General features: G+C 51.3%; 1 protein-coding gene and 1 long non-coding RNA gene across 3 annotated transcripts in view; one reads left to right on the plus strand and one right to left on the minus strand.

Annotated features, from left to right (window-relative positions):
• Window positions 1-489: 489 nt before the first annotated feature.
• On the minus strand, window positions 490-10527 carry LOC117200929 (uncharacterized). Of its 2 annotated transcripts, XR_004482741.2 has the most exons (4): window positions 10208-10527; window positions 9326-9400; window positions 8784-8874; window positions 490-6253 (listed from the first exon to the last, which is right to left on the minus strand). It is a non-coding gene; the product is annotated as an uncharacterized LOC117200929 (long non-coding RNA). The 2 variants fall into 2 exon arrangements; XR_007471992.1 differs by having other exon boundaries at window positions 490-8874; window positions 10208-10520.
• A 38-nt stretch (window positions 10528-10565) lies between these two features.
• Window positions 10566-19451, plus strand: part of CASTOR2 (cytosolic arginine sensor for mTORC1 subunit 2) — a 59083-nt gene continuing 50197 nt past the window's right edge. Inside the window, exon 1 of the mRNA XM_004268766.4 lies at window positions 10566-10926. Coding sequence (XP_004268814.1) covers window positions 10814-10926 — 113 coding nt within the window. The 5' untranslated portion in view covers window positions 10566-10813. The remainder of the gene's footprint in view (window positions 10927-19451) is intronic.

The following is a 19451-nucleotide window of genomic DNA, read 5'->3' on the forward strand; positions in this document are numbered from 1 at the left end:
GGGAGACATCATTGTTTCCATTTTTGGGAGAATACAATCTGTGGCCAGCCCTTTCCCTAAGATATCTGCACAATACTGAGAGCTGACATGGCACATTTTGCAGCTGTGTGACCATGGAGAGCAAGCCTGAAGGGACAAGTGCGGAGAGGAAACTCCCTTTTAGGCTCAGAGGCCTGGGCTGTGGCGGAACCAACCTTCATCCTTCTGAGGAGCCAGGGCCACAGCAAGGGGGAAGGAGACAGCAGAAAGCTTGAGAGCAGCCATCCCAGCTTGAAAGTCAATCATAGGAGGAGGAAAATGGCAATAAGAAGTGATGGAAGAATGTTAGTGAGCACTAGTGAGACCCCCACCCCCACCCCCGCAGGGCTCCTGGAAACTTTGAAGGGCAAACAGGTCCCATTAGAGCAGGAAGGAAATAAGCCAGAGGAATACTTTTTTTTTTTACCAGTTTTATCCCCAGACTGGAGAAAGGTAATAGAAGAGACAATGTATATCAAGCACCCATCATATAGTTCGCACAAGGTAGGACCTCAGCCAATGCTCTTCTGAACTGTCTGATCTGCTCCCCACCTATAATGAGCCTTGATTATTCCACAGGGGAGGAGGGATAAGCTTAAGGTTCTCTTGGAGGGCCTACCACCCAGTGGGTCCTGGGGTTGATCGCCAGCAGATAACACCTATGCAGCTGATTCTAAGGTCCCCAAAGCCCCTGTCAGGAGTGGGATCTGGCACTGCGGCATCAAGTGTCCAGGCCCATCCGAAGAGCTAGGGAGCTCCCTTCAGGGCCAGGACCATGGGGACCAAAACAGAGTCAGGGCCTAGAGCTAAGCTGGACCGGGCAAAGGATCTCCCCAGAGAGGATGAACACTGATCTAGTTTCCCATGGCTGCTGTCACAAATGACCACCAATTTGGTCTTAAAGCAACAGAAATTTATTCTCGCACAGGTCTGGAAGGCAGAAATCCAACATCTGTATTACTGGGCAGAAATCAAGGTGTCATCAAGGCTGTGCTCCCTCCAGAAGCTCAGGGGAGAATGCTGGTGGCTGGATTCTGATGGTGGTCAGCATTCCTTGGCTTGCAGGCACATCACTCCAATCTCTGCCTCTGTGTTCATGTCACCTTCTCCTGCCTGTGTCGAATATCCCTCTGTCTCTCTCTTGTAAAGATGCTGTGATTACATTGGACCCACCTGGATAATCCAGGGTGAACTCCCCATCTCAAAAGCCTTAACTTAATCACATCTGCAAAGACCCCTTTTCCATATAAGGCACCATTTGCAGGTTCCAGGGATCTTTAAGGGCCATCATCAGCCACCACAGGTACCGACACAGGGTGAGTCTGGATGCTGATCAGGAGGGAGGCAGCAGGAGCAGGTGAAGAGCTATGTATACAGAGTGAGGGGAGGAGGGGGTGTTGACAGGAATCAGTCTGGGCTGGAGACAAGAGCCGGTCAGAAAGCCAGCCAGAGATGAGACCAACAGTGCGCGTCCTGGCTGGTCCCCCCGGGCCAGAGCAGGAAACAGAGGACAAATGCCAGAATCCTACTGTAAGGGGAGTGTGAGGTTGAGCTGGGGAAGGCCACTGGGGCAGGGGGGGAAAGAAGGGTAAACCATTCATCTATAATGACCTCTGGGCAAATTAGAAAATACATCCCTTTCTCAGAATGCTTTACTTGCATCCTTGGAAAAGTATCATAACATACTGATATCGTAAGAGCAATTACTTGACTGCTTTGTGGGGAGAGTATTGTGATCAACACAAATCTGACGAGGCCCCTTAGACGTACCCAGGGCTTGCACCATCATGTACGTGAGAACTAGGGTGGGTGAGGTCAAGGAGCTCCCAGGTCCAAACGAGAGGCTGGAGAAGGCTTGGGCAAGGTCCAGCATGGGCTCTGACGCTGCCCACGGCTGAGTTTTTACAGCTATCCATCCATCATCTATTTGTCTGGGTGGGCGAGATCCACTGAAATGGTCAGGATGGGATAGGCGGATAAGCAGGAGGTGAAGGCCTTGAAGGCTGTTTCATTTGGTGCTGATGGTGTGATTCCAGGGCAGAGCCATGGATGTGAACGTTCCCCAGGACCAGCAGCAAGAATGACTTCCTCTGAGGTCTCAGGGCTCGACTTCACTACCCAATGACAATTGTCATTTATTGAGCATCTACCCAGTGCCAGGCACTGCCCTCTTAGCCATATCATCCCTAATCATTACTACAACCCTGCCGCGCCAGTGTTACCATCCATCCCCATTCTACAGATGATGAAACCGAGGCTTCAAGAGAGTAAGTGACTGGCTTGGGGACACACAGGAAGGAAACTGCAAGACTGGGATTTACCCTGGGCTGCCTGGGGCTCCATGCCACCTCCCAACAGGAGATGGGCAGCTCCAGGCTGAGAAGGCCATGACGACACACCAGGTGCACTGGGCCTCCTGAGCCTGGGTCCAGCCTTCTATCCCCTCGGGCCTGACCAGCTCACTCTGTCTGGGAGTTGAACAGTAAATTAAAGGGCTTCATTATCTCATTTGAGGGTGGAATAAAATACTTTGGAAAGGCTGGTACATTAAGTGCAATCAAGTTCTGAAAGGTTCTCTGTCACTGGAAGGAACGTCCTCTGATAAATTGCTCTTTTCACCGAGATGTGGCTAATTTCTCATGAGCAATCCCAGCAGTCTCCACTGCAGATGTTTCTGCATCTTCACAAAGGATATTAAAGAGACCAGATTCCTTCCCAAGAGAGCAAATCACCTTTGCAATGTGCAAAAAGATGTCCTGAGTACAGCTCTCTCTCCTGTGACCTGCCAAGAAGGAACTCTGGGGCTACTTTGGATCTAGGGTCACTCGGGACCCTCAGGCCACCCCTACTCGCCAGTTACCACATGTGCATCCTGAGTCACTCCACAGGCCTTGAATGAACACCACCCCAGGGAAGGCCACACATCATCCCAGCCCTGCCCTCCCTGAGCTTACAATCCAAACTAGGCTGTGTGTTAGTGCCACAGGACTCAGCTGTCATTTTCCCAACAACTTAATGACCAACGGCTCACCACTTTCCTGGGAAGCAGCCATCCAGACACTTGCATTTAAGTGATCACGAAATTGATGCACAATTTACCCCAAATCATACCTTCAGAATCTCAGACCTTGATGCTCTCCAGAATCAGTTCCCACGACATTAAAGAGCTGCAGTGAGGCCTGCCTTAGGCACAGGTGAAATAACACCAGCAACACTTCACACCCATCAGGCTCTTCCCATCGGTCAGGCCTGTACTCAGCACCTACACATACCACCCCAAGTCCTTAAAACAAACCAATTTACAGATGAGGAAACTGAGGTGCTAGGGTGTGAATGGTAGGGGTGTGGAGGCCCCTCAGCCTCTATATTCCAGCATGTCAACCTTTTGGTTCTTAGACGCTATGCAGTCTGGTCCTCAGTCACAGATTATAACAAAAGGTCAGGGGGGTGGGGGGAGAAGGAGGGAAGCAGGGAGTAAGGAAGAATGAAAGAAGGAAGAAAAGGAAAGGGATGGGAAAGGAAAGGAGAAAGGAAGAAAGAAAGGAAGGAAGGAAGAAAGGAAGAAGGAAAGGAAGAAAGGAAGGAAGGAAGGAAGGAAGGAAAGAAAGAAAGAAAGAAAGAAAGAAAGAAAGAAAGAAAGAAAGGAAGGAAGAAAGGAAGGAAGAAAGAAGGAAACAAAAAGAAAGAAAGAAAGAGAAAGAAAGGAAGGAAGGAAGGGAGGAAGGAAGAAAGAGAAAGGTAGGAAGGAAGAAAGAGAGAAAGAAAGGAAGAAAGGAAGGAAGAAAGGGAAAGAAAGGAGAAAATACTGCTGAAAGGGCACAGGCTAAGGAGTAGAAGGGGAGGAGGCAGGAGGAAGGTATGAAAGGAAATAATCCAAGACAGAGAGAGAGAGAAGACAGACTCTGGTGCCTCTTGTCCTGCCCTAGCCCTGCCCAAGGATGTCACAACAAAGGGGATGGGGCTCCCAGTGTCATCACGGTGCCTGATGTTCATGCATTGACTCAACCCGTGGGCCTTCCTTTAGTAGCACTGTGTTCTCAGCCCTGGTGCAGGCCCTTGGGAGACCCAAGAAAAGCTGTGTCCTCAGGTCCTCTCCTCCTGACCTTCCCCCAGCTTCAGTTCCCCATGTGTAAAATGAGCATATGAATCCCTACCTCTCCAGGGAATCAGATGCAATGAGGCACACGCAGGCAGAAGCCCTAGACACACCCATTTCCTTACTTTCTTCCTTCACTGCGGGGAGCCGCAAGCCGGGAAGGGGTAGAATAGAAACCACGGAGGGGGCCTGCCCTTGAGGACAGACTGCCAAAGAGCTGCCCATCCACACATTGATTCATTAATTCATTCAACAAATATCTACTGAGCATCTACTGAGTGCCAGGAGCAGCGCTGGAGCCTACACATGAATGCCCTATGAGAGAGGCACCATTATGCCCATTTTGCAGATGAGGAAACCAAAGCAGAGGAAGATGTAATTTGCACAGCACTGAATGGGATAGAGGCCAAATTCAGACTAGGCCTGGTTCTCTAGGATGCAGTGTTGGTTGGTTTGTTGGTTGGTTGGTTGGTTGGCTGACTGGTTTCCCATACCACACACTCTCTCCCTTGGTGGGGCTGAGTGACGCCTGGTGTCTAAGTGTGGATTTGCAGCAGAGAGCTGGGACCTGGTCTCTGGGGGCTCCTGGCAAGGATGGGCAGGCCTGGGAGCACCAAGGAAGGGCCTCTGCCCGAGACCAGGATGATGGCTGACGGGGATTAAGCTGTGACAGTTTATAGTATAGTAATTCAGCCCACTGCACTTTGGGGACCAGTAATCCTTTCCTGTGGGAGTGCAGGTGAGCATGTGGGAGGGGCCATCTCTAGCAAAGAATCTGAGGAATCGCTTCTTCCTGCAGTCCTGTGGAAAAGTGTGAGAAAGGGAGGTGGCTGAGGCTCCCTCAGAATAGGCCAACAGGGCGTCCATTTCATCGGGCTCCTCCCTGCTCAGAACTTTCAGTGATGCCCCACGGCCCTCAGTGTTGTTTGTCAAACCCAGGGAAAGATATTTGAGGTCAGCTTACCTAGGGACTAGGGAAGGATCCAGAAAGAATCAGAGTCCCAGAAAAAGATGCCCCTTAGTTCTCCTGGCCGTCTCCTCCCTCTCTTCTTTTTCCATTCCTACGCCATCTGAGCAGCCCACGCTGGTAAAACCCATGCTAGGCCTTAGCCAGGCAGAGAGAGAAGTCCTGCCGGTTCTTGGGCATTGTTTTCTTAGGTCCAGAGACCCCAGACTTAAGAGGAAAGGGGTTGCTGGCATCTACATTCCACACACTACGCCACCACAGCAGGGTGATTGAGGCCTGGAGACCTGATGAAGAACAGAGACCCAGGCTCCTCAAAGCAGGACAGGGCCTGGGCCTCAGCATCTTTACGAAGTGCCCCTGTGATTCTGACACCAGCCACAGTTTAAGAACCACTGCTCCAGAGCACGGCTGCCTAATAAAAATATAATGCAAGCTATACGTGACTTTAAATTTTAAAAAGTAAAGAAGAAACAGACGGAATTAATTTTAATAATATACTCTATTTAACCCAATATCCAAAATACTATCGTTTTAACATGTAATCAATATATGAAATTTTTAATGAGATATTTTACATTTTTTTTTCATACCAAGTCTTTGAAAGCCAGAATATATTTGACATTTACGGCACATCTCCATTCAGATGCTTAATTCTCATCCACAACACTTGATCTGTATTTGGGTTTCATAGATTTCCATAACCAAGTTGTTTCAAAGTAGTGTCACCAACTCATCCCTGTTTACCCAAGTCCTGGTTTTAAAACTCCCAGTTCCACATCCTGAAAGCTCAGTCCCAGGAAAACCAGGACAGCTGGCAGTTCTTTCCAAACATACTCGAATGTTTTCCAATAACTGAATTGAGTATCAGTTTTCAATTTTAAATTAATTAAAATGAAGTAAAATTAAAGTTTCTGCTTCTCATGGCATTAGCTCCATTTCAAATGCTCAATAGCCATGTTTGTCCAATGACTACCATATTGGAGAGGGTGGGTCTAGGAGCCAGGAAGCCTCCTTCCCTTCACATTAAGACCATCTATGGAGGATCCGAACTTGGTTTTCTTAAGAGAGCCATGGTCGCTGCAAGAGTTACAGGTGGTAGGGCCACAGCATAGAACAGCTACCTTGGCAACACGAGGAGGATGGAATGGACATTAGGAGGCCACTGTAACAATCTAGGACATGGGAACATGATGGTCAAGGTGAAGAGACAGGCTGGATTACAGAGGTGTGCAGTAAACAAAATCATTAAGACTTGGTGACTGATTAGATGGCAGAGCGGGGAAGCAAGAGGTATCAATTATCCTGACCAGGATAATTCCCAGGTCAGCTCTCCCCTGTCCCCCAGCCCCTCGTCACCACCACCAACCAGGTTGATTCTAGAATATTCCAATAATCTATTGCTATTTAAATGCAGTGGTTTAGAACAACAATAATTATTTTATTATTATCTCTCATGAGAGGCTGATTGGGCTCAGCTGGGTGGCTTTTGCTCAGGGTCTCTCATTTGTGTCAGGTGAAGGCTTCTTCCCAGGTCTGGTGATGCTGGCTGTCAACTGAAACCTCAGCTGGGGCTGCTGGCTGGAATACTGCTATGGGCCAAACTGTGCCCACCACTCCTCAAAATTCATATGTTGAAGTCCTAACCCCCACTGCCTCAGAATATGATTGTATTTGGCAATAGGGTCTTTAAAGAGGTAGTTAAGTTAAAAAGAGGTCATTAGGGTGGGCTCTAATCATTATTACTGGTGTCCTCATAAGAGAAGGAGATTAGGACACTGATACACACACACAGGGAAGACCACGTGAGGACACAGGGAGAAGGTGGCCATCTACAAGCCAAGGAGAGGGGTTTCAGAAGGAACCAACCCTGCCAACACCTGGATCTTGAACTTCTAGCTCCCGGAATTGTGAGACAATAAGTTTCTGTTTTTTAATTCCCCAGTCTGTGTTACTTTGTTACGCAGCCCTAACAAACCAAACCAAATTTCCACTTGTGATCTGTCCATGTGGCCCATGCTTCCTCACAGCATGACAGAGGCGTTCAGAGAGTGAGTACCCCAAGAGGACCAGATGGAAACAGGATCAGCAGCTATGACTGAGTTTCAGAAGTCACAGGTGTCGTTTCCTCTGTGGTCACAGGCCTGCTCAGATTCAAGAGGCAGGAACATTGAGCCACCTCCTAATGGGTTGATGATCAATGTCATGTTGCCAGGAGAGCATGCAGAATAAAAAATCTTGTTGCGACCATCTTGGAAATCACAACATGCCATATCAGGCTGGTAACTTTAGGGATTGGCGATGATGTCATCAACCAAGACAGAGACTACAGGAGGAAGAGGAAAAGGGCTGGGGCGGGTTAGATGATGAGGTAAGGTGTGAACAGGTTGGGCTGGTCAAGCCTGTGAACATTTAGGTGGATGTAACCAACGACTAGGAAGTTAGATATGTGAATCAGGGCCTCCGGAACATGTTCTGAGCTAGAACTGTCAATTTGCGGGCCCTCAAAATATTAGAAGCCAGAGACTGAGTCCACCCACAGAGTGAGAGAAGATGAGGGTTGAGGGAATGTATCAGCTAGGTATTTCTGCATAACAAACCATTCCAAATCTTAGCGGCTAAAAACAACTACAGTTGACCCTTGAGCGAGGAGGGGATTAGGAATGATGACCCTCCTTGCAGTTGAAAATCTGCTTATAATTTACAGATGGCCCTTCATATCCACGGCTCCACAACCACAGATGCAACCAATCATGGATCTTGCAGCACTGCATTATCCACTGTCAAAAAAACGGTGTATAAGTGGACCCGAGGAGTTTAAACCCATGTTGTTCAAGGGTCTTTGAACAACCTGTGTATTTGTTTTTTTTCTGTATTTATTATTCTTCTATAGGTTGGTTGGGTAGTTCCTCTTCTGCTTTCACCTGGCTCATTCATGGGGCTGCATTCATCTGGACAGTGAGCTAGAAGGTCCAAGACTCACATGTCTGGTTGATGCCAGCTGTCGGCAGGGGACAGGGCTCAACTGGAACAGCGGGAACACTTGGGCCTCTCTTTCCATGTTAACTTTCACTTGGGCTTCTTTACAGCATAGTGGCCTCAAGGGAGTATCCAAGTGGGCGAGTCTCAATGCACAGGACTTACCAAGTACATGTGCTACCAAGGTAAGACTTCACTGGCCAAAGAAATTCACATGGCCAAACCCAAAGTCAGTGTGGGATGGCTTACCGGGAGGCATGATTCACTGGCAGCCATTGCTGTAAAAATACACTATAGGAAGGAACACCAGGTGGGCCTCTGCTCATTTTAGGGTTGGGCGGAGGAGAAACCAAAGAGGGAAAACCAGAAGAACCAGGATAGGACCAGAAGAGTACAGTGCGAAGGAATCAAGAGAGGAGTGAATGCCATGAGAACACGCCACGCCAGTACTTGCATGACCTTCAGAGTCAATGTCTCACCCTAGCCCCAGCCTGAAACCATCCTCTGGATTTGGCGACCTAGAGGTCAGTTTCCTCAACATCCCAACATTCATTTCAGGTGTCAGTGTCACAGAAATCTTAAGCACCAGATATAGCTCATTGAAAGCAATTCTATAAATCCAACCAACGTGGTCTAAATTTGCAAATGTTACAATAGTCCAGCTTGATTAACTAGAAAGCCCAGTGTTCTCAAATGTTGTTGACCAAGACGCACAAAAAGAAATACCTTTGCATAAAGATCCAGTGCATGCACACACAGAGACGCACACACACGCCTGCGTGCCCACACGTTCACGTGTGGCCAAAACGAAAGTTTCCTGGAACACAGAAAAGATAATAGTAACCTACCCATACCACGTGCAAAGCTCTGTGTCATTTTCTATTCAATATAATTTATTTTTTAATCCTAGTCATGCCCAGCTAAATTGATTTCACCACCCACATGGCTTGCAGATTAAAAACAACTGACTTAGGCCATCTAAGGCAGAAGTCAGAAAACTGACCAAATCCTGCCTTTAGCCTTGTTCATTTGGTTTCACCTGTTGGTTTTTTGTTTTGGGGGTTTTGTTTTAATACATTTTATGCCTTCGGGTTGGCCTCCCTTCTCCTGTACCATTTCCACCTGTCTGATACCCAGCTGCTTCACACATCTTCACACTTGCCTGGCCCCTGAATGCATTTCTTTTTGGGCCTTCTAGGCCTCTAGATGCTAAAGGAATAGATGTATGCATTTATGCATTCCATGAATACTGAATGCATGTCTCTCACCTGCCAACCACATTTCAGGCACTGGGAATACAGCAGAGAACAGACAAAAACCACTGCCTTCGTGGAGCTGAGATGCTAGAAGAGGGAGACAGACAAGCAAAACAAAGAAGAATATTCTTTATTAGATGGTGATAAATTCTTTAGTGAAAGTAAACCGGGAAGGGGGTCAACACACTTTAAGAGCCACCAGATTGCGGGCTTCAAGCCCCTTTGTGGAAATGAGGTAGCCTGATGTGTCCCTACTTCACAGAGGTGGGCTGAGAGAGGAATGTGAGAGGGCATGACCAGAATCTTCCTCCAAGAGAGTTCCCAGACAGGCCCAGCAGGTAAACCTGACCCATCACGTCCCCAAATTACTCTGCCAAGGAGCAGAGCACCAGTAACTTTAACCTAGAAAATTTCAAAATTCCAGTCAGCCATTAAGGGGGAGCCGTTGCGGGACGTAGTCACGGGCACACCGGCCCTGGGGTGGGAAGCCCTTCGGGTGTATTTCGGACTTTTCCCTAATTCGCAGTCTCCAGCACCCTCTCTCCCGCCGGATAAACGGCCACCTCATTAGCTCTGCACACATGACCCTCTCGACCGGACTCCTGGTGACTGCGCCTGCCTTATCTCTTGCCTCTCCTCCCTCACATTTTCCGCTCCAACAAAGCCAAACACAGCACCGTGGGGGCTTTCACGCTTCTGTGCCTTTGGACACGCTGTTCCTTCTGCCTGGAAGACTGCTGGCCTCCAAGCCCGCGCGCCCCCTCCCCCTCCTCAGCGAGGTCCCGTTCATCCCTCAGAACCCAGCCTGGATGTCCCCGCCTCCAGAAAACCCCCCAAGGCCCCGTCTCTGTCCCCCGCACCCCTCTCTGTTTTGCTTCTCTGCACTGTAATTACCGGTTTCTCCAAATCTCTCCCCTCCCAGACTCAGGTCTCCTCCAGCGCGCGAGTTCTGTGGGCGACTCGCTTTGCGCCCAGAAGCGCCTAGTCCTGAGCTTGAGGGACAGAGCTTGCACTCAGGCTCAGCCTGGCTCGAAAGGCCCCCGCTTCTGCCCTTCGCCTCCCCGTGGGCCCGTGGGGGCCCGCGCTCCAGCATTTTCCCTCAGCGCATCGGGCGGGCCCCTAGGGCGGCCGCCCAGCCCCTGACATCAGCGGCCGCCGGCGCCCGGGCCGCGCGACTACAAGTCCCGGCACGCCCCGCGGCGGCCGCGCATGCCCAGCGGGTCGACGTTTGAGTGGCAAGTTGTTTGTTACAGCGAACACCAGCTGCTCTCCGCGCCGGGCGCCGCGCGCTGCTGCTCCGCCAGCGCTGCCGCCCTCGCCCGCCGCCCGCGGCCCCTCGCGGCTTGGCGGGCCTCCCCTTTGTCCGCCCCGGCCCGCCCGGCGCCGAGCTCCCGGTCACCGGGCCGGCTGCCCGCGGCGCTTGGTGCCGGCTGGGCGTGCAGGGGGCGGGGGCCGCGGCTCGCCCCCCGCGGATGAGCTGCCGCGGAGCGCGGGCGGACGATGGAACTCCACATACTGGAGCACCGGCTGCAAGTTGCCAGCGTCGCCAAGGAGAGTATCCCGCTCTTCACCTACGGCCTGATCAAACTTGCCTTCTTGTCCTCCAAGACCAGGTGAGCGCGCGGGGACGCGGCGCCGGCCGGGGAGAGACAAAGAGGCGCACCCGGGCGGCTGTCCTCGCCGCCGCGGCTCGGAAAACAACTTCGAGCCCCGGGGAGCGCCCCCGCCCCGCCCCCGCCGCATCGCTCGTCTTGTGTTTGACAAAGCCACCCAAAATGCCCTCCAACGGGGTCCTTCCCCCCTGACCCTCCCTACAAGATGCACCCCTGCCGCTGTCTCCCCCACCCTAGCCCCCTCCCATCCTCTCCCCGAGATCCAGAGGGCCGGGGAGGCAGCTGTGACGAATCCGCTAATGAATGAATGAACGAACGAATGAATGAATGAAAAACAGGTGTGGAGACGCGGCAGTGTAAAAAACAAACTAACGCCCCCCCATCCCCCAATCCCTCCGTTGGGCCGGCCCCCGTCGCCTGGGCGGGGGAAGGGATTCTGCTGAGCGCGGCTACCCAGAGCAGAAAATCATAAAATCATTAGTGGGTGTTTATCTCAAGGTGCCTACGAGGATTGCGGCCGGCGCGGGCGGCTGGGGGAGGGCAGAGGAGGGGGCTGCGGGTGAGGGTCGCTGTGGTTCTTTCTCCTCTGGGTCCGGAAAGGTTGGGGGGGGCGGGGGGGCGGTTGCCGAACCGTGGAAGGGGGAGGAGCAGGCGTGTTTATGGCTCTGCCTTGAGGCTGGGCTTGGATGCTGCAGGAGGAAAAATAGTTGAAGGCCTTGGGAGGTTGAAAAAAAAAAAAACCAAGTTGGATTTTTCCCACTGCCGGTCAGGTTCTGACTTTTGTGAGCCCCAGTGGGTGCTTGGATTAGAGTGGTGTTTTTTTAAGGAGCCCTAGCCCAGTGGAGTGTGAGTGCAAGCTAGCCGCTGTAACTTAAATCCCTTGTTTGTCCACCATTGTGACTGTTGAAAGGGATGAAGTTGTTGCTGGCTGGGTTTTCCGGGCGTTGAGGCGGAGGTAGTTCTCCTTCTCTGCAAAATGAATGAATAAATTACAGGTCAAGGTTAATGTTAAAATGCCGGAACCCTAGGCTAACACCTCTTGGGTGCTGAGTTCAGGGGAGCTCCTGGGATGTGGGGAAATAATTCAGTCCGAGCCTCTTATCTGCCTGTTAAAGTTCTTCCCTGGAAATCTCACTTCGATGTGTGTGTGTGAGCGGGCAGCTCAGTCCCGCCATTGTTTGCGAGATGGAATGAGAGCCAGTGGCATCTTGTTTACTTTCTTCTCTGGCTGCTTGCTGGGGTATGGAGGGTTGGAATCCTCACCTTCTCTGGGCCCTGGCTCCTTTGATTGCAAAGGTAATTATTAAACAGGTCATTTGAAAACAAAAGCCAACAGCTCAGATTCTGAACCTCCCCCTCCTCATCGCCCCCCACCCCAGCCCCATCTGGTTGTTGACACCCACCCATTCTGCATTTACCTGCCCTCTGCTCCCCACCCCCTAGCCTGTCTTGAGATTCCAAGGCTGGAGTTAAGAGAAAATGGCCTTGTTTTTCCAAACCTTGGCCGTCAGCCCCAGGCAGCCCCCTGGCTGATTTCTCGGCTACCATTCAAACCACCGGGATGATGACTCAGGCTGCTGCTGTGCGGGGCCTGGGTGCTGGGAGGAGGGGGCATTTGGGGGCTTCTTAGAAAGGCAGCAAAGGGCCACTCCCTCTGCCCCTTTCCCTTTACAGAGGGATTGGCCCTCTTCCAGCCCCCAGCCCAGGGTCCAGTTTGGAGGACTCATAGATAGGCCTGTCCTGGGGGTGAGCTCCTGCTGACCTGTCTGACCACAGAAACTGCACCCCTCAGTGGGTCCTGCTTCTCCCACTCTTGCAAGAGGCAGCTGGTCTGAGGCCCAGGTGACCAGTCCAGTCTCAAGATGGCTCAGAGGTCAAAGGTCATCTCCATGTCTGCAGGGTCTAGCCCTAGAAGGTGCTGAGCACATTTGTCAAGTGGCCAAAGGCCTGCCTCCCCAGCACTCTGGGCCAGGACACTGGCTTCAGGTTGTGACTAGCCCCCTCATTGCCTGTGTGACCGTGGCAAGGTCCTTTCCTTCTCTGGCTCTGCCTTTGTCCATCTGTAATGAAGACAGCACCACTTGGCCCCCTAGGTTTCACACAGCTGTTGTGTGTGTGTAGCATGGAATGATTGTGGAAATTGGCTTTTCTGCAAGTATAAAGGGTAGCGGGCTGTGGATATATTATTTAAGCAATTTTCAATGATCAGTCATCCAGGTAGAACTTTTGGTCCTTTTTTTGATCCTTCCATCAGTTCCTGCCCCCAAGTGGTGGCCCATAGCCCTGTCATTTTTGTCACTGTGCCTTGTTTACAAGTTTTCAGTCACTCCCTGTAGGGGTGAATCCTCAGCATGGCATTTGAGACCCTTTGGGATCTGAAGCCAGAATTCTCATCTTTAGTCACTCTCTGGCAAATACCGTGTGACCCACAATTTACTTCCCTTCACACCTCCCTGCTTTAGTTCTCTCTCTCTCTCTCTCTCTCTCTCCCTCCCTCTCCCTCTCCCTCTCCCTCTCCCTCTCCCTCTCCCTCTCCCTCTCCCTCTCCCTCTCCCTCTCTCCCTCTCTCCCTCTCTCCCTCTCTCCCTCTCTCCCTCTCTCCCTCTCTCCCTCTCTCCCTCTCTCCCTCTCTCCCTCTCTCCCTCTCCCCCCCCGCCTCCCTCCCTCCCTGGAACCTCCTCCTCCCACCCCCCAGCAGTAAATTCCTATTCAACACTCAAGATCTAGTGCTATCACCCAAAACTTTCCTGAACCCCTCTTGCCTCCACCCCCAGCAGACTTAGTCACTTCCTCCCTCTCATGTCTACCTGGGTGGAGGCTTGGGGAGGGATGTGGCATCAGTAGATGCCCACTCCGTGTGCGGGTGCAGCTAGGTTCAAGAGATGCTGAGATACCCTGCCTCTTCCTCTTTGAAGCCCAGAACCTGGTGGGAAAGGAAGAAGAGGCGATCACAATACAGCAGGAAAGGGAGTACCTAGGGGGTAGGAGCAGGATCTGGGGGACCGCCTGAGGGAGCCTGGGAGGCTTCCTGCAGGAGGTGGCACTGTATCTTAGGGCTTTAAAATAGGATTTAGTTCAGTATCCTGCATATGCCACGGTACAACTCTGTGAATTAGATGGAATGAAGGAATCTGCAATGAAGGAATCTGAGGCTCAAATGTTAAGTGACTCATTCAAGGTCATGCTGTAAGTGGTAGAGCCCAGATTTGAATCAGCATCTTTCTGGCTCAGGCTCAGAGATTTGCTATTACAGGTTCATTGACACCCATATTCAACAGTTATGTCCACCCCTTGTATTTGCAGCGTACTGTTCTAAAGCTTTAGGAGCACAGGATGGAACCTGTAGATCTTTCTGCCCTGCCTCTGTGGCCCTTATCTTCTGCCAGGAATGCATGTCCCTCATCACTTCCCATCTAGACTTACTACTTCCTCCCCTTAACCTTTCATCACTTCTCAACTTTTTTCCATAACAGTATATCGTTTGCTTGTCTTATTCTCCCACCACCTAGATTACAAACCTTACTTTCAGGAAGTTTTTTGTGCATCTTTTTATCTTTTCCTTCTCCCCCCACCCCACTTCCAGTACCAGAGATAATAGAGCTACCACTGATTTCACCATCTGTTCCAAAGAGATGAAGACACTGGGTTTGGAGAAGTAAAGTGGCCTGCTCAAGGTCACACAGCTGGGAAGAAACAGGATTGGGATTTGAACCAGGTCCTTTCTCTGCTGTGCTTAGCACACTGCTTTGTAGGCACTTAGTAACTGCCTATCTGATGGATGTCTGACTCGTGCAGAGTGACCCAGATTCCAGCCAGAGTCTTTTCTGAGTGCCTTGGGGGCTGGAAGAGGCTCGGCAGGCTGAATCACACCTGGAGAAACAAGGCCCAGTGCCCCTGCCCCAACTCTCAGGGTAGCATCTGAGTGTAGCTGGAATAGGGGGCAGAAGGCAGGCTGAGTACACTTATTCTAGACACAAAGCTGGAGGCAGAGACCCTGGCTGAGCAAAATCAAGGCTACCGCAGAGCTTCGCCCTATGATAGCCTGAGGTTCTGTAGCCTGGCCGAGGGCCCCGCCGCAGCCCACCCCACCATTCCAGTCTCATCTCACATGGCTCCCAGCCACAGAGATTATTTGCGTGCATACACACACGCTATAGTGTCTCTAGCCTCAGGCCTTTGTCTGTCTGCCTGGAATGTTGCTCTTTGCCCTACCCCCCCTTGTCCACCTGCTCCTTCTTTTAGATTCCATTTTAGCCTCACCTCCTCCAGGAAGTCTTCCCTGAGAGCACAGCTGAGCTCAGACCCTTCCTCTGGTATGATGGGCTTAATCTCAAAAAGATGTAATGTGACCAACCGTGGACTATCAGCAGGCTCCTTTGGGCTGCAAATAAGCTGGCCCAAACAATAAGAAGTATGAACTTTGCACGATGAGGTCATGAATCGGGCTGTTTGAGGGTTGGTAACTTAAAGGCTTGATGATGTCATCAAGGGCCCGGTCTTTCTCTTTGGCTCTGTGGAATGGCTGGGGCAGCTCCAGGCATTATGGGCAGTCACAGGACAGGGTGGCAGGACTCAGGGAAGCGAAAGGGCTGTTGCCTCCCAGGGTCTATGAGAAAACCTGTCTGGGAACACACCCCCTTACACACAGACTCTCATCTCATTGGTCAGAACTAGGCCCATGAGCATTCCTCCACCAGTCACAGTTACAGGAAATGAGACTGTCACGAACTCTTCAGGATCCACCACTGCAGCTGGGGCCGGCTGCCTGGAAGCTCGTGGCCTCTGGGAGGTGGGGCTCCCTGGGGACCCCAGTTTGCTGTCGCAACCCCGGAAGGGAAAACTGGGAATAATTAATAAGTGTACGGTAAAAACAACAATGACAACAATAATAGCTGACACTTATAAAGCATTTACTACATTCCAGGCACTGTTCCAAGCACCATATATCTGTTAGTTCATTTAATCCTCACAGCAGCCCTCTAAAGTTGGAGCTGGATTGTCCCCATTTTTCAGATGAGGAAACTGAGGACTTTGAGTGCCCAAGGACACACAGAAGTGGCAGAGCTGGGATTTGAACCCAGGAAGTGTGGTCGCAGAACCTGTCCTGAGACCACTCAGCCAGGTCTAAAATCACACCGGTTTGGACACCCACTCCCCAGGGGCCACTAAGCAGAGGGGTCACTGAGAGTCCATGGCAATGAAGCGGGGGCAGGGGCAAGATCATTATCCTGAAATGCAAGTTCAGGTGACAGGAAGCTGCAGCACCGTCTTTTTTTTGCCTGTGAAATGCTTGTGTCCAGAAAGTCCATCTCATTTGATTGGCAAGAAAAAGCACCGAAGTGATATGCAGTAAGCACGTGCTCACAGCAACCCACACTGCCCACTCGGGCCAGACCCGCAGTCTGCAAGTCTCGGGTAGAGGCATTTACAGGAGAAAAGCTCAAAGTTGCAAAAAGTCCATTCAGAGTCCACTGTTTTCTTGAGTGCATGGGGCTGAAGCCACTGTTTGATTGCATTAGAGAAAGACAGGCTGGCAGGGGAGTTAAGGCCTGGGACCCGGCACCTGGGATGGAATCCCAGCACCCCTACATCCTGGCGGTGTGACCTTGGGCAAGATGCTTGACCTGTCTGTGTGCTCAGTTTCTAAAACAGGGATAGTGATCATGTCCACTGCTTAGGTTGTTGTGAGGACTTAGACAAACCATGACCAGCACTTCAAATGGAGCCTGGTCCACTGTAAACTCCAGTAAGTATTAGCTGAGAGAGAAAATGCCCTTTAAGCTGGTCAGTGACAGTCTGCGGAGGCAGAGTTTGAAAAGCCCAGGGTTAGGGGATTTTTCTAAGGCTTCTCATGCGCATACAGTCACACTCTGGACGTGGAGATTCTGTCACTGCCCTCCAGGTACCTCACCAAGGACGCCAGGCATTTAGGGCTCTGAAAGGGGCAGCCAAAATGCTGTAGCATCCCACAGCTGCAAGCAAGTAAGGCTTCCTAGAAGAGGTGGCACTGGGAGCTGAGTCTGGGTGGAATAGGGAGATGTCAGGCGGTAGAGGTGCTGGGGATGAAAGAAGACAGGCCAGGCAGGGAGCAGGATGGAGGAGGTGGGGAGGGCACAGGGTGAGCCCCAGAGCCAATTCCCACGCCCGCCTGGGGTATCCATGACCTGTTGCTGCCCCAGAGAAAAGGGCTGGCTCAGCCCCAGCTCCCAAGCACCAGGTGTGGAAAGCACAGAGTTGTCCTTGGCCTGCCCCACACCCAACTGCTTAGCGAGGTCCGCCCCTCCTCACCCGAGCCCCCTGCTTCTGCCGGCGCCAGTCCTTCTCATCTCCCCCCTGAATTATCCAAACAGCTTTGCCACCAGTCCCATCTGCCTCCAGGACAGTGCAAATGGTTAGCACAGCCAGAGCCCTCTGGGCAGGAGGAACCACAGGAGCAAAGGCCTGGAGGCTGGAAAGAGAAAGGTGTATGCAGAGTGCAGGCTGGGACTTGTGGCCCGTGTGACCACAGCTTGGGGTTGGTGCAAATTGGTATGTTTTGTTCACGCAGAAACCCTGCAACGTGCACCTGCTACGTGCAGGGCCCAGTGGAAGACACAAAAGGAGCTTTGGTCCAGTGGGAAGAAAAGGTGTGTTCTCTGCCGAAGGTAGAGGATGAGAGACCCAAAGACCCAGAAGGAGGGGACAGCTGGTACTGCGGGGGCTGAGTGGAGGCCCTGTGGCCTCTCCAGAGGTGGTGCTGGGGTAGATGTCATGGTTCACTCTGAATCTCTGACTGTATCTCTGCCTTGCTCAAAACCGTTCTCAGACTGCCCCCCGATCCTTATCTGGCGTTGTGAATATTCTTTGGTCTGACTTTTGTCCTCTCTGGCTTTGCCCCATCTCTCCACCACACATGCCCTAGCTTTAGAGTAACCGTGGTAGTTTTTAAATACCCCAAATTCTTTGACACTGTTCCCTTCAAAAGCTGGACCTCCCTTGCCTTTAAGTGTGGGGTCTGGATTAGTGACTTTCTTCTAATGAGCAGAAGGGAATAGAAGCAATACTGTGAGGCTTCTGGGGCTAGGGCTTAAAAAGATAGCTTCTGCCTGGCACTGCTTTGCTCTGTCTCTCTCTTGCTCTGTGGGAAGCCGGCTGCCATGTTGTAAGGACACTCAAGCATCCCTGTGGAGAGGCCCACAGTGGAGTGGAACTGAGGCCTCCCACCAACAGCCAGCCTGTGAGTGAGTCACCTTGACAACAGATCCTCCTGCCCCAGGCAAGCCTTCCAATGCCCGCAGCCCCAGCTAGCACCTGGGCTGCAACCTCATAAGAAACCCTCAGCCAGAAGTGCCCAGGTGTGCCATGCCCACATTCCTAGCCCATAGGAGCTGTGAGGGATACACAAGTTTGTTGTTTCAAGCGACTAGGTTTTCAGGTAACTTGTTATGCAATGGATAACTGATACGGTGACTATGTAATTTATCATCCAAATGGGGACACTTCTGAGAATAACAGGGAGCACTAAAAATAATTACCCTGGACAACAGGGCAAACCAGAATGTGTGATCGCCCTAGCCAGCTTTCATCCAGCCAGATAGCTCTTGAAGCCACCCTGGGGCTGGGTAAGTGGCTTTCTGGGATCACCTGTGCCTCAGGGTATAGGGTGGGAGAGCTAGTCCCCCTCTGTCCTCACGCCGGGTGCATGTCCAGGCCTCCTCAGGACCAGTGCTTCACTGCACTGACTCGTCTTCTGTTGCAAAGGACTGAGCTTGCGCTTCCTGGCAAATGTTTTTCTTATAACAGACCTCCGGTCTGAGGAACCAGCCCTGAATAAACCAGCCTAGCCCCACCGGTGCTGGAGCAGTCAGGTTCTGGGCTGCAAGCAGACAGGCCTACCAGCATCACCCCCAGCTGCCAGTTCCCCCAAACCTTTAGCCACTCAGTTTGTGGTGAGTGTGTTAAATTACACCTTCTAAGGGGAAGCTCACCTCTGGGTGCCTTACACTCTTCCTTGCCTTAATTGTAATATATTGGACACACTCGGACCTCTGAGATCTAGGCTTACAAGCTTGGGGTCTCATCTGCCCACCCATGTTCATGGCAGCATCATTCACAATAGCCAAAAGATGGGAGCAACCCGAGTGCCCGTAGACAAATGCACGGATAAGCAAAATGTGGTCCGTACATATAATGAAGTATCATCCAGTCTTAAAAAGGAAGGAAATTGTGACACCTGCTACAACATGGATGAGCCTCGAGGACATTATGCTAAATGAAATAAGCCAGCCACAGAAAGACAAATAGTGTTTGATTCCCCTTACATGAGGTGCCTAGAGAAGTCAATTCATAGAGACAGAAAGTCAAGTGGTGGTTGCCAGGGGCTGGCGAGGGGGGGTGAGTGGGGACTTGTTATTCAGTGAGTATAGAGTTTCAGTTTTGCAAGATGAAGAGTTCTGGAGATCAGTTACAAAACAATACGAATGCACTTACTACTGAACAGTAAACTTTAAAATGATCAAGATGATAAGTTTGATAGCATGTATGTT

Source organism: Orcinus orca, chromosome 16 (genome assembly GCF_937001465.1).
Source record: "Orcinus orca chromosome 16, mOrcOrc1.1, whole genome shotgun sequence".
NCBI classification, from domain to species: Eukaryota; Metazoa; Chordata; class Mammalia; order Artiodactyla; family Delphinidae; genus Orcinus; species Orcinus orca.